This window comes from Anoplolepis gracilipes, chromosome 3 (assembly GCF_047496725.1).
Source record: "Anoplolepis gracilipes chromosome 3, ASM4749672v1, whole genome shotgun sequence".
In the NCBI taxonomy this organism is placed as follows: Eukaryota; Metazoa; Arthropoda; class Insecta; order Hymenoptera; family Formicidae; genus Anoplolepis; species Anoplolepis gracilipes.
This window is the reverse complement of record NC_132972.1, coordinates 16,086,441-16,099,819: the sequence shown is the minus strand read 5'-3', so window position 1 is coordinate 16,099,819 and position 13,379 is coordinate 16,086,441. Positions and strand designations below refer to the sequence as shown.

Here is a 13,379-nt window from a genome sequence, read left to right as displayed (position 1 = left end):
CATTTATGCAATTGCTATTTTAATGTGTAGCAATTAATATTTCAACAAATAATTTGTTTATGAGTAAATTGACATATCCTCTCGTAATAAATTTATCGCTTTCGAATTCTGTTTTTCCGCTCAAATATTAGAGAGACGTAAGAATTAGCAATCTATCGCCGTTACTAGAATTGAAGAGTCCTAGGAGCGTGGGTGCCGGGTGTAAGAGCGCACGATAAGTGCACGCGGGTGTGTAAACATTTCAAATTAGTATTCAGATACGCAGCTGTTGACTGCACGACGGCCGCTCGCATTCGAGGGCTTCTGAGGCTTCGTTTAATTGTAAGGAGAGGCAGATGCCCTCGTCGCGTCTCCTCTCCACCGCGTCCACGTCTCGTGTCCACCTTTCGTGCCGCCACCGCCTTCGCGATACTTCCATCTCCCGACTCTTCCACGAGCCTCAGTCGTGCTCTTCACTCGAGGGACAACTAACCCTGGCTCACCCTCGTGCACTTTTGACCCTACAGTTGACCGATCCTCATGTATGGTTTCTTCCGGACTAACGTCAGCGCACCCAGACAAAAATACGTGAACGCGTGCGAGGTATTTTAGGAAAAACGTTTACATCGTCACGAGGACGTGCAATGTCGGGACATTTTGCATTCTAGAGCCAGCGTGCGTGTTAAGGTTTAGAAAAAAAATTCCTTTATTTATTTTTCTACTGTATTTTTAATAAAAGTTTGTTTATATAATTTATAACTCCATATAATAGGTAACTGTATGTAAAGAATTAATTGCTATTTATTTGTACTCTTTATAACTTTACAATAAAAAATGTATTATTGAGATAAGTATATGTGTTGTGATTGCAATCATTTTGAGCAAAAAATTTAATCTGATTATTCTTTTTAGTTTAGTCTAAATTTTTGATTCGTCAAAAACACGAAACGCATAATAATAAGAATAACAATTCCGGCTATAATTGCCTGCGATTAATAGGGAAGCGAATTCATTTCTCGATGATCGTATGACAGGATGGAATTAGTGTTGTCGAGGTATAGTGACGAGAACATTATACGAATTGCAGATCACAAGCGGACAGACAGGTCGCAATTAGAATATTAAAATAAAATAAAAATGCATGTTTGATCGGTTTTGACCAATAATCAGCAATCTGGCGATTCATAACCCATAGTTATATCAATTAGACGGAATCTTGTGTGCTACAATAAAAGCAACAGACGAAAATGTTATAATCATTTTTTTATATATAAGTTTTTTTTTTGTTGAGTATAGATTAGAATTATGTTACATATATTCTGCAAATTTAATTTTATTGCGTATAAAACGTACAATATATCGTGATTGAATTATTATAAATTTAGTTATTTTAATTGCTCGAAATTTTTCAGATAAATAAATATTAATGCCAAAAATATATTAATTTAAAAATGACAAAATACTAGAAATCTTAAAATTTTTGTATATATTATAGATTTAAACTTCTAATTGTATATAAAATTATTATTTATTGAAATATGGATTTGCGGCATTTTTTAAGAATATCTATATATCTAAATATTTAGATGATCTAGAGATTTAAACTCGAAGGAAATTCAGAACAAATTTAATAGTTAGCAATGATACTCAACAGATTCGTGTCCCCACTATAACGACGATAACAGTATGTAATGCACACGAAATGAAAGGAACAGATAGTGATCATTAATCTGTCAAGAATGCCGTGTTATGATTCTATAAACATTCTATAAACGATGTAAAATCTGATTAATCGCAGCTGTACGTATGTGGCATACATTTTAAGTAAACGCTCGTTATTAAGTTAATAAATTTGCTAGAAACAATAAACCGAACCGAATTGGACTTTATTTCGCGTCCGTTGATTAGTTAAATATAGAGTCAAGCATATATTTATTCGGTTATCCGTCATGGAGTGGTTTACGCAGAACGGTAAATTATAATGTTCGAAAAATAACATATGAAGAAAACCAGAGGAAAGTCGGAGCTCAATTTATAATTAGCTCTAAATCTGCATGGAGATAATCTGTGAAAGAAAACAAACGAGGGCACGCGGAGGGTGGTTCGTACAATACTGATTATATCATTGTTGCGATCTCAAAGTGTGAATAAGAAACAATACGTTTCTCGTGTATTGCAGAAGGAAACACGCCGAGTAAATTAAATCTGTCTGACAATGAGATTCTATCTTTAAAATATTACGTAATACATCTTTGATACATCTTATGCATGTAAAGACAGATAAATTTGCGTCATCGTGTTAACGCGTTTATAGATGATATGAAAATTAATTATTTTTGTTTTATCATTCGTTGTACATTATTTAGATAAAAACATTCAACTAAATATGTGAGAAGAAATTCTAGAATATTCCTTTTTTATATTTTCGTTTTGTGCCGTTCTTTATGCTTTACATTCACCATTCGATAAGATCACCGGAAGATCATAGATCAAACACGTAAACGCACACCTCGACGGTGTCTTACTTATTATACATTCGTGGTACGATAAGGCCTTACGATAGTTGCATTGCCAAGGGGTAGATACGCACTGTTATAAATGTCAGTATTATACGGAGCATCTTGGAAAATCTTGCAAGAGAATCGTTGATATTTGTTGCATATACGCCGCGCGTCTTATCAATCCTCGTTTTGTGTTTTAATAGTAATGCACGCGTAACTAACTTATCTATAGTAGTTAATTGAACGAGAGTGCAACGAAGCATGGCTATTTTATTAAGTAACGCATACTGGACAGAGTTATTAACGATAAGTAATGAGACTTTAATACAATCATAGATAAGCTAGTAATACGAGTGCTAAATAATTTATCAGTTTAAGTAATAATAACTCTATTTAAAAAAAAAAAAGCATAATTATTTAATTACGTTTCTTTTAATAACTGTGGGAAAATTTGGTTAAAATTTGGAGAGTATTTAACACAAAAAATTGTGTTTATACATATATTTGGAGAGCATAAAAATATACATTAATTAATATGTTTTCTATTATTTCTTTTACTTTGATTTTTAGCATAATGATAATTATTGTATGTATTATGTTAAAATATTATTTTTTTATAGACTTAACGTGCGATTAAAAATATTAATATTGCACGCAATTAAATTTTTTAATTTCTTTAAATAAATCTTTAAATAGATATTTAATAAAGAAGATTGTATAATTCTTGAGAAAAAATTTTGTTAGATGTAATTAAATTAAAAAATATATTGAATAAAAATCTAATTCTTTTATAAATAATTTAAATAATTAATAATATACAAATCTTTCAAATATGTTATTAAAATATATTATGTGTAACTATATATAAAAATATTAGTTGATGTAAATATTTTTTATTTTATATATATATATACACATATATATGTATTTTTTAGAATAAACTCGAGACTATTTTACATGCGTTATATTACACAATAACTTAAACTGAACTATTATAGTGAAGATAACAATCAGTTAATAAATGTAAGTAATTAAATAATAAATATAATTTATAAAAACTGACCTCACTGTTGCTCCACCGTCACCCGATGCCTCCCAGGACCACCTCCTCTTCTTTTAGTTATTTTTGGTTCCCCTGGCACTCGAATGACACTCACTCGTGAAAACACGGTTAAATATGCGCGCACTAATTACTCGAATACTATGATCACGCGGTATTTCACACGGCGAAACATCTCGAAATTAATAGCATGCGACACGCACTTTATATTACTTTATATTTAGATGAAAATGCAACGTGAAAATTACGATCCATTCATGTTATTCAATGCTATTTCGTTGCAAACATATATTATATTTTCGCATCTTGAGGCATTTTATTATTTCGCATTGTATAGTATAATTAAATAATTTAAATAAATATAAAAGTTGAAACGAAAGAAATGTAGACAAAATTATAAAGTTATTGCAAACTATATTATTTGAAAATATATTTAGATTTCCGACGTACGACAGATTTTGACGGAATAAATCTAAAAAGCGAAAAATATGCATTTCGATAGCCGATGATGTAAATGCTTATGTAAATTTATGGTAAACAATTGATGGATATTAAAATGCTGTATTAAAATAATAATCGTCTTTTAAACGCATAACTACGTCACTCAACTCAGAATCGACATGTGTCATACTTGCGATCGAAAACGCAATTTAACCTATTCTAACTTCATCGTGAATTCCGTGCGTATTAATAATTAATTATGCCAGAAAATATATAATCAAAGTTTAATAATAGCAAGCACGGTATATTTTTTTAAATAGTCGATATGTTTTATAACCAAACTTTATCTGGCTAACAATAAGACTCAATTAATTATATTTAAATAAGAGAGAAAATTTAAAGTGAGCAGGCATATTATATACATTTAAGGCCAAAGGTATTTAAAGAAATAATAATACGTCGCAATGAAATTTACAATTCCTACTCCCTATCGCTTCGCGCGATTCTCGCTTAAAACGTATACAAATACCTAGCTTCGATAACATAGTTATTGACAAAAATAATAGCGTTCGACATCTCCGAATACCATCGTCGCTATCACATATATTTCGAAGGATAATATTACGACACACACGGAAAAACAAACGCATGCGCGAAATTTGGAGTAAATAACATACCTACGCCGTCGAGTACGTGCGTAGGTATGTTATTTATACGGAGCACCCTGTCCTTGTGTTATCATTCACGCGGCGAGACCCGAGCGAGCGAGACGTTTTCACAGTACGATCCGCCGTCTCTCGTATTACTTTTTTAATACCTAGGTACGCGATTGTTTCTTACGATTACTACAACTAGCGATAATTAGTATACGAGATTGATTAACTCTTGCGATAAACGGTACGTGAGAGTATCGTGTGACGACGGAATAATAATAATTATGTTTAACATAATTTTCTTATTATTTTCAAAAGTGACAGCGTAGTACAGTAATACGCGAATCGCAAAGTCGAGATAACACTGTAGTAGATATCAACCTCTATTAATAATTGTCAATTTATTAAAATATTTCATTCCTAATATTCACGAATATTTTCCCGTATATGTGTATATAATATATTGTACATGTGCGCGTGTCTCTTGCGCCGTGAGTACGTGCGACAACACAATCGTACGCGACCTATAAGCGTCCTGTTCTCACATGACCTTGTCATTCGGCAGTCGAGCGAGGCAGGCGACAGTGCTCGTGCGTCGTCCAAAATACATGTTTTTCAATAGCATATTCGAATTTCTTATAATTACTACAATTATTAGTACATACATGTGCGATTGATTATTTCTCGCGATAAACGATATGTAAAAGACGACGGCTATTTAATCAAGTAATAACACATATACGCCGATTAATATACATGTACATATATGATATATTGACTGATTTATTAATAATACGTCGTAATAATATATCTCTCGGGATTTACGTCGAAAATGTATTACGCTTAATATACAATACTAAATATTGATTTTGATATCGTGATGAAGATGCCAATGCTATTTTCGCATACTTTAATTATTAACAAGATTGCAAATAGAGTATTCATCGACTTTGAATTAAATGGCATCACATTGTGTTTAATTAATAAGTACAGTCGTTATTAATTTATTAGTCATTTACGATCATTTGGGTTTTGTACAGTATTTTAATTTATCAAAGCACGTATTTCGTGAAAATTATTCAATCTGTCACATAAATAGTTCATAAATTAATAAATTAATTATATTTCCAAATATTGTCTGCAAAATGAATATTTATCTTTAATATTAACTTTATATTTACATTTATTCTACTACTGTTAATTTATATTTATATTACTATATTTATTATTTACGTAAAATAATAAAAAAATATTCGTAATAAAATAAAACGTGAATATGTAGCAATGTAGCAATGTCGCGACCTATAACGCATAAATTTAGTAGCGTGATTTTCCGAAGGCCGAGGGTAAAAAAAAGATCGTAGTTTTTAGATTAATTTCTCGTCGCAAAATAATAAAGTACGCGTCGCATGTCATTAATGTCAAAAGTGCCATATAAAATGTACAATTGTCATATTTTACTACTCGTAATTAATCGTATCTTCACAAGTGAATATTATGTGAGTGCCAATGAAGCAATTAAAAAGATGACCAAGAGAGGAGGAGGTGGCTTGGGAAAGCATCAGGCATCGGTGGAGCAACCATGAGGTAAATAATTATAAATTATTTATTATTTATTATTTGTAAAATTGATTGTTTATCTACACGACAGTAAGCCATTTTAAATTATGTATTGCGTAATATAATTTAGACGCTTTACTTTATATATATTTACATAGTTTGTAATACGCATTTGTATTTTTCAGATCAACATTGTTTATTACAACTCCACTGTGGCACATCGCACCGGTGAGTTAAATTATTTTTTTATGCTATAATACTAAAGTAATAGAACCAATATATGTATATATATACAAGCAATATAGTTCTTTAAAATTTCTCACTGTAAAAAAAATTAATTAAGAGTCACTACTCGAAAACACTCTATAAAAGCTTTCAATCGAAGCAATTCTCGTAATTTATATATACGTCAAAAATTGACGTGATAATTAATTTTATGTAAAAAAATGCAGATATTAATAACAATGTAATAAATAATATAAGTTCTCTTCTGGAATGTAAATAAATAAAATATTTTAAAACTAATTTTAAACAGAAAATTAATTTAAATTTAATTAATAGAGGAATATAAATTCACGTTTTTGCGACTATACTATGCTGTATCTACTATATATCTTTGAATGTTTACTTTTTTGAATTATTTAACAATTGGCATCGAGGATTGCCAATTTAGACGATGGCAATGGAACACATTGCAGAAATAAGGAGGCGATTTAAGCCTGATGGTGACTAAAGCGGAAAAGAAGCCACGGGTGGCGCAGTCCGATAACATCAAAACCGATCCTCTCTCATCCACCTCTTGAGTTAGGTAGTTCTCACTACCTAACGCATGCAGATCCCTGCGGCCAGAACAACTCTATGGCGCTAAAACCGAGGCATTGTTATTCCAGGTGCCATTACGGCAACCTGCTCATACCATACGCACACACTCTCCGCTCGTTGCAAAAGGTGAAAGCCACGCGGAAGTGCCAGCCTGCGAATGGTAATGCAAATGAATGAATGTTTCAGACGTTGCTTTATCATAAGTCGGACCAGTGGCGATAATCGTCTTGTACAACTCAAATTGCAAAGCAAGATAAAAATCGCCTAAATTTGACGACTTTCAAATGAGAAATTTTAAGTGCTTTTAATCTTAACACGAAAAACTAAAGCTTTTCGAATTTTGACATATTCGATAAATATTAAATAACACGATATAATAAATATAAATAAATATTAAATAACATCGCGGAATATTTTTGGATACTATATTAAATTAATCGTAAGAAGCGAAGATGGCTTCGTGTACTGATTAATCGCTTCGATCATAATTTTGACGCGAATCTACCATAAAAATAGCGCGTTTCGGTTCCGGATACAGGCGGATATACGATATTTCTCTTCCCGTCCTCATAAAACCGATATTCTGATGGGAACGCCGAGGTAGAACGTGACAGGAAAGGGGTCCACCGCAGCTATCATAATACCGAGATACTCGGAACATGGATTTCGTGTTTATGGTGTGTCATCTACGGTATCCTCAAGTTGATCGGTCAGCTCTGGTTACCAAAGCGGGGTCGACACAATACAGCTGCATTTTTCGCCAATATGCAGCAGAGAATATAAAAATATTATTACTGATCTCTGATTAGATTTGGCGAAACAAGGAGGGTATCTTTTAATCTTCTCAATTTCTAGTTACGAAGAAAAACATTTCACAATTTCGTAAAACATATAATCTTTCCCTGGAAAGTATAGATTTGTATTTAGGCAAAAATGTTCTTATTTAGAATGCATTTGAAAGAAAAACGACAGGCACAGTTATTTATTTATATTATTTTTCAAAATAAAAATTTATTAAACGTGCGATTTATAAAAGCTCTTTAATCGAAAAATAGAGCAATCGAGACGGAACAAGCATCGCGCCTTATGTCCAGTCGTATTTTGCTCTTGATGGGATCGGTAGCGCGGTTACGTAGTGCACATTAACGCGTTTGCGTTGCGGTTAAGGACGCGTGTATGCACGCAGGAAGTTACTTATCTCGACTTCACCCGATGCTGGCACCTCGGTGATATATTATTTAAGAACGTTATGCTAATACGCGTAAGCGAGCAGTACCGGGCCTAAATAAGATAGAAGCTCGTGTGAAATAAAGAACGTTGAAAAATCGCGTGACGTTTACAATCCTTATTTAATCATTTTTATTCACACTGTGTATTTTAATCAGTATGTTTAATCACAGTGTTTGCGTATAGACAAGATATTAATTCGCGCATCTCTAACAAAGTCTCTCTTTCTCTCTCGAGCACGTCGCATCTTGCTAAGTTTTCGCAAGGACAATTGTATTGAGGGATGTAGAGGAGAGAGGATGAGAGTCTTCGTAACTTTCGGTCATATCCGAGAAAATTTATTGCCTCATTTATCGGTCCGGCCATTCGTCGCACGTTTTACTTGACGGTTACTCTCGGAAGACGTCTGGCGCGATCGCGCCTCTCCGAGAGAACCAAGTCCTTAATAAGCCAACTTCCTGGAACTGGATGAAAAATATGTTTTTGCAGGCACGCACGATACGTGTCACGATTTTATTACACCCGCTGCTGACGTGCATCTCTGACTTGAAAAGCATGGAAATAACGCGTTCACATCTCCATATAATTTTTTCGCATAAATATTGTACAATAAAAGCACAATATTATTTATTTTTTTAAATCTAGAAAAGCGAGAGATTTAAAGAAGATGTATAAAATTTAAATAGATTTTGTCTCAATGTATGTATTATTTTGAAAAATTAAAATAGAAAATTAAAAATAGACAATAATTTTTGAAAATATTATTTTATTAGATGTATATAAACGTATCTAAAATAAAGTATAAAATTACATAACTTGATAAAATATCTTATTTTATACAACTGAAAAATTATATTATTTATTTCTTTTTTATATCATAAAATAATTTGGGACATTAATTATGCAAAGCTGTTATAATGCTTTTAGCTAATGCGTGCGTACAGATACAACATAATTATAAGATCTTATGATTGTGAATAATGCTCTTTTGTCCGATGCGCTCACATGAACGTGTTATACGGTGTAGCGAGGTCGAAGCAAACATTTTGTAAAAGCACTCAAATCGCTCGCTTCCGCCGAGTCTTTGGACAGCCGACAGGTCAGCGGATAAGGTGGGGCTGTCGTTTATGAACCTGCTGCACCTTTGCATATCTAGTCGACGTGTACGTGTGTCAGGCAGCTCAATTTTCAAATCGGCTTTAATACGTTAAGTGATTTACCTCTTTACTCGAGTCACGCAAAATTGTTTCTTTTAAATATAGATATATTGTAACTTTTATATTTTCATCTTAAATAAAATATAAAATTAATATCATATATATTTATTTATGCCATAATAATATGTAAAATTTGAAATAAATAAAAAAAATAATTTTTTTAATAATAAAAGATATTTTTTTCTATAAGAAAATATAAAATAAATATTATTTCATATTTAATATAATTAAACAAAATTTAATTTTATTTTATTTTATATTAATTTAATATTTAATATAGTAGATCAAATAAGTATTTTATCGTTAATGTGTAATTTGAAATGTATATCTAGCATTGTAAACAATTATAATAAATATACATTTTCTATTTTCAATTTTCGAAAATAATATATATAAAAATACTGTAAATATAAAAAATAATTGTGCAACACAATTTTATTTTAATGCAAAATAACAATGAAATGAGAGAAACCGTATATATTAATTTTTATGAATGCATATGCCAGAAAAATTTGAAAGCATTTGCTGATGCGCGGTAAGAGTTTCGCCGGATCTAACAATAAGTAAGTGGAGAGACATAAAAGACGTTGCCCAAAGTCGAATAAGCAGCTGGGCCGCCTCTAGGGCGCAAAGGGCAGCGAGCAACGTTGAACCGCGATAAAATTTGGGACTGCACGTGCTCGCACAAATCGAGCCACGAACCTCTCTCTAATTCATATTCCTGCACCTGACTGACCTCTTATTCTTCTGCGGATCTCATTTAACACCCCCGCGGGCAAGATCTCTTTCTCTCTTTTTCTTTCTTTCTTTCTTTCTTTCCCTGACTTCACCGCAGTCATCACCTGCGCTGTTCTGTGTTCGGCGTAATTGTTTTTTTTTTTTTTTTTTTTTTTTTTTAGGGGGCACGTGCCCTTTGCCTCGATTTTATAGGCGAGCTAATTTCACCTTGAATATTATTAATATCGTGTATCACTGAAACGGGCTGTACAGATCGTTTACAATCGGACAACGTCCTGTCGTGAACACGTGACCTACGTGATCATTTAGCAAAAAAAAAAAATTGCCATATCTGTTTATATATTATTATGATTTCAGGAAATTATCATAATCGAGAAACAGATTAAAAGATATTCAAACCGCAATTAATTTTATTTACAATACGGATGGAAGTAGAGATAATGTATCAGAAATAGAATATTCAAATAAAGTAGGTTTATAATTATCGCGACGCAAGTTCGATAAAATCGCATTGTAGTAACAAAGACCGATGGGATTCGTCAGACGCACAGCTTGCTTGCGAATAAATTGTCGACGTTGCTTAAGGGGAAATGCAAAATTCACGATGTGTAACGCTATCTCTTTTGAAATAATTGCCGGTTGAAAGCGAGGCTTATTTTAAAGCGCATAATCGGTCGGTTTTAATTCACGCGCAATTATCTGATGTGTCAGCTGCGCTTGTTGCATAACACCGCCCTCCAATTATGATGCTGCAGATTAAGCCTCATTTTGTGTTTACGATTACGGGAAAATCTCTCCGGTGTGTAACTTTCAGCAGTTAATAGACGAGCGTAACATCGTACGCGCATTTTAGAGACGCGCTTCACGCACATGCGGATGCACGCAACGAGCGGCCTACTCCCATTTCCGGATGTGTCGCATTTCACGCTGTTGACTTTCGAAATACGTTAAAAATGTCCGGCTAATTAATAACCATGCTGGAATACCCACAACACCGATAGGCACTTATTCGACCTATCCCTATTCTTTTTTTTTTTTTCTCTTTACCTTTTCCTGCACAACCTCGACAAATATACCGACAATTTAAGAATTTCGCGGCGGTTGTGTAGAGAACTTTTACGGTAGGACAGGTGAACAGTTGTACGCGCTAAACAGGAAGTGACCCTTTATGCTTAAGTTGTTTGCATACCAGCATCACATATGTGCATTGGAAATGAAAGTTAATATGCATTATTTAAAAGCGAAAACTGTTCTTAAAAAAAGATGTCACTTTTATAAATTGGTATAAATTGGTCAAAATATTTATAGCTAGCAATAAGATAAAATAGCGTTTCCTTAATACTTTTGACAAATCTATCTAATGGTACCAGGAATTATTAAAGAAGAAATTACGAGGAAAAAACAAAATATTAGGCGTGGATAGTATAAAATTCAATTGTGACGTCATTAACATTTTAAAGTCTTCAAGGTAGTGCCTGATTTGTCCGGAAGAACCAACATGTCGCGGATATACGGTTCTATGAAAAAGAGTATAGACGAAGGAAACATCGCATTAAAGAAGCCGAGAAGGTAAAGGTACAATGACTGCGACACGGTTTATGCATTAGATTCACATGTTCTTCATTAGCGACAATAAAATGGACTACCGGTTCCGTTTCCTTTAAAGAACATGGAAAATTCAACGTCATTTTCCGATAAACAACGAGTTATGTTAAGAACGTGAGTTTGAGTAAAATTTACGAAATATTATTAATGTATCGTAATATCGCATCAATGGCAATAACATTATGAATAATTGTACGTCATTATATTTTTCCGTCCGCAAAACAATTAAAAATTTATAATTCACAAACGTGGCGTACGATTTATATTATCCAAAAATATTGAAATTAATATAAGAAGAAAAGAAAATACATAAAAATTTGTGAATTTATCGCTAGTATTTTTCGAAGATTCGAAAGGCAACAAGCAATCGTTTGTTTTTTTTGGGCGAGAACTGCAACAATGACATGTAACGTTACCGCGATATTAAAACCATAAATAAGGCAGTTACTCTCTATACGAAGAGCGGAAGCATGAAACGCGTATGCTGAATGGCGGACGACCGGAATTGACAAAGTGCTTCGTACGTATCATCCGATATTGGTCACGCGAAAAGGAGAACACGGTAAAAAGAATCACGTAGGAGGAATGGCCAGCAATCTTGATATAAGTAATGCATTTCTTTTATAACTCTGCGAGATAAAGAATAATGGATGGGGATAGGTCACGACGCCGCGTGGATAATATGATATCCGGCACTTTCGCGAGGAGTTTGCGGGGTTGACGATAATAATAATCCAATGGATCGTCCGAGTCCGCGAGAATGTACGGCCTTGGCGACTTTCCGAAATTGAAGGATCGTCCAATGCAATAAAGATTTTTATCGTCGCTAGATAAACGATCGCGGTATCATCGATCCTCCCGAAAAATATTTCGCCGAATTTTACATCGATACGAAAGCAGTGGTTTTTATTAAATTTTAATCATACTTTGTGAACATTATTTTTTATAAATAATAAAATTTATATTTTTAATTGTAAGTCTAAAGCTTTTTTGTATACTGCTGATTAAAATAATCTATTAATGAACTACATTAAAATAATTGTACAGAATGTACAAACAGCATGTCTATTAAAATCGATAGGAAAACATCTGTTGTTCTAAACATACGGCAACAGTTATAATAGCATTACGTAGTATAATGATTCTTAATTTAATGGAGTTATATCAGCATTGTCGCTGCGAATTAAAAAGGGGTTAATCCAGAAATGAGTCACAGAAATATATTCTCGAAGTAGGGGGTAGTTATCATTATAACATCATATTTTTACTTTCTACATTATTTAGATGTCACCGAAAGATTAGTTTATACACATTTTTTTGGCGCATAATTAATTGGACACGATGCGCGCATAATTATGCTGCGACTTGTATCATGGTAAGGAGGAACAGATGCAAGAATCAAATTGGATACGCCAGCAGAAATTTGATGATACTTATTATGTATATGATAATGAGATAAACAAAAACAATTCTCGAGCTGTGGCTGCAACTCGTTTGAGTATTCAACGAAACGAAAACAAACAACGTGTTGATCCTGTTGTGTAGTAGAAACATCAATTTGTTAATCTTTTAATTA

The 13,379-nt window shown here is 32.9% G+C and overlaps 1 protein-coding gene across 4 annotated transcripts in view; it reads left to right on the top strand.

Annotated features, from left to right (window-relative positions):
* The first annotated feature begins 4,744 nt into the window (after positions 1-4,744).
* Positions 4,745-13,379, top strand: part of LOC140664326 (uncharacterized) — a 116,968-nt gene continuing 108,333 nt past the window's right edge. For 3 of the 4 annotated variants that reach the window (XR_012046428.1, XM_072889378.1, XM_072889379.1), the window contains exons 1-2: positions 5,811-6,221; positions 6,380-6,422. Coding sequence is in view for 3 of the 4 variants with exons in the window: in XM_072889378.1 (XP_072745479.1) it covers positions 6,217-6,221; positions 6,380-6,422 (48 nt within the window). In the remaining variant the exon portion in view is untranslated. Of the gene's footprint in view, positions 4,803-5,810; positions 6,222-6,379; positions 6,423-13,379 lie in introns of those variants that run through there. The other variant, XM_072889377.1, reaches the window with a different exon arrangement.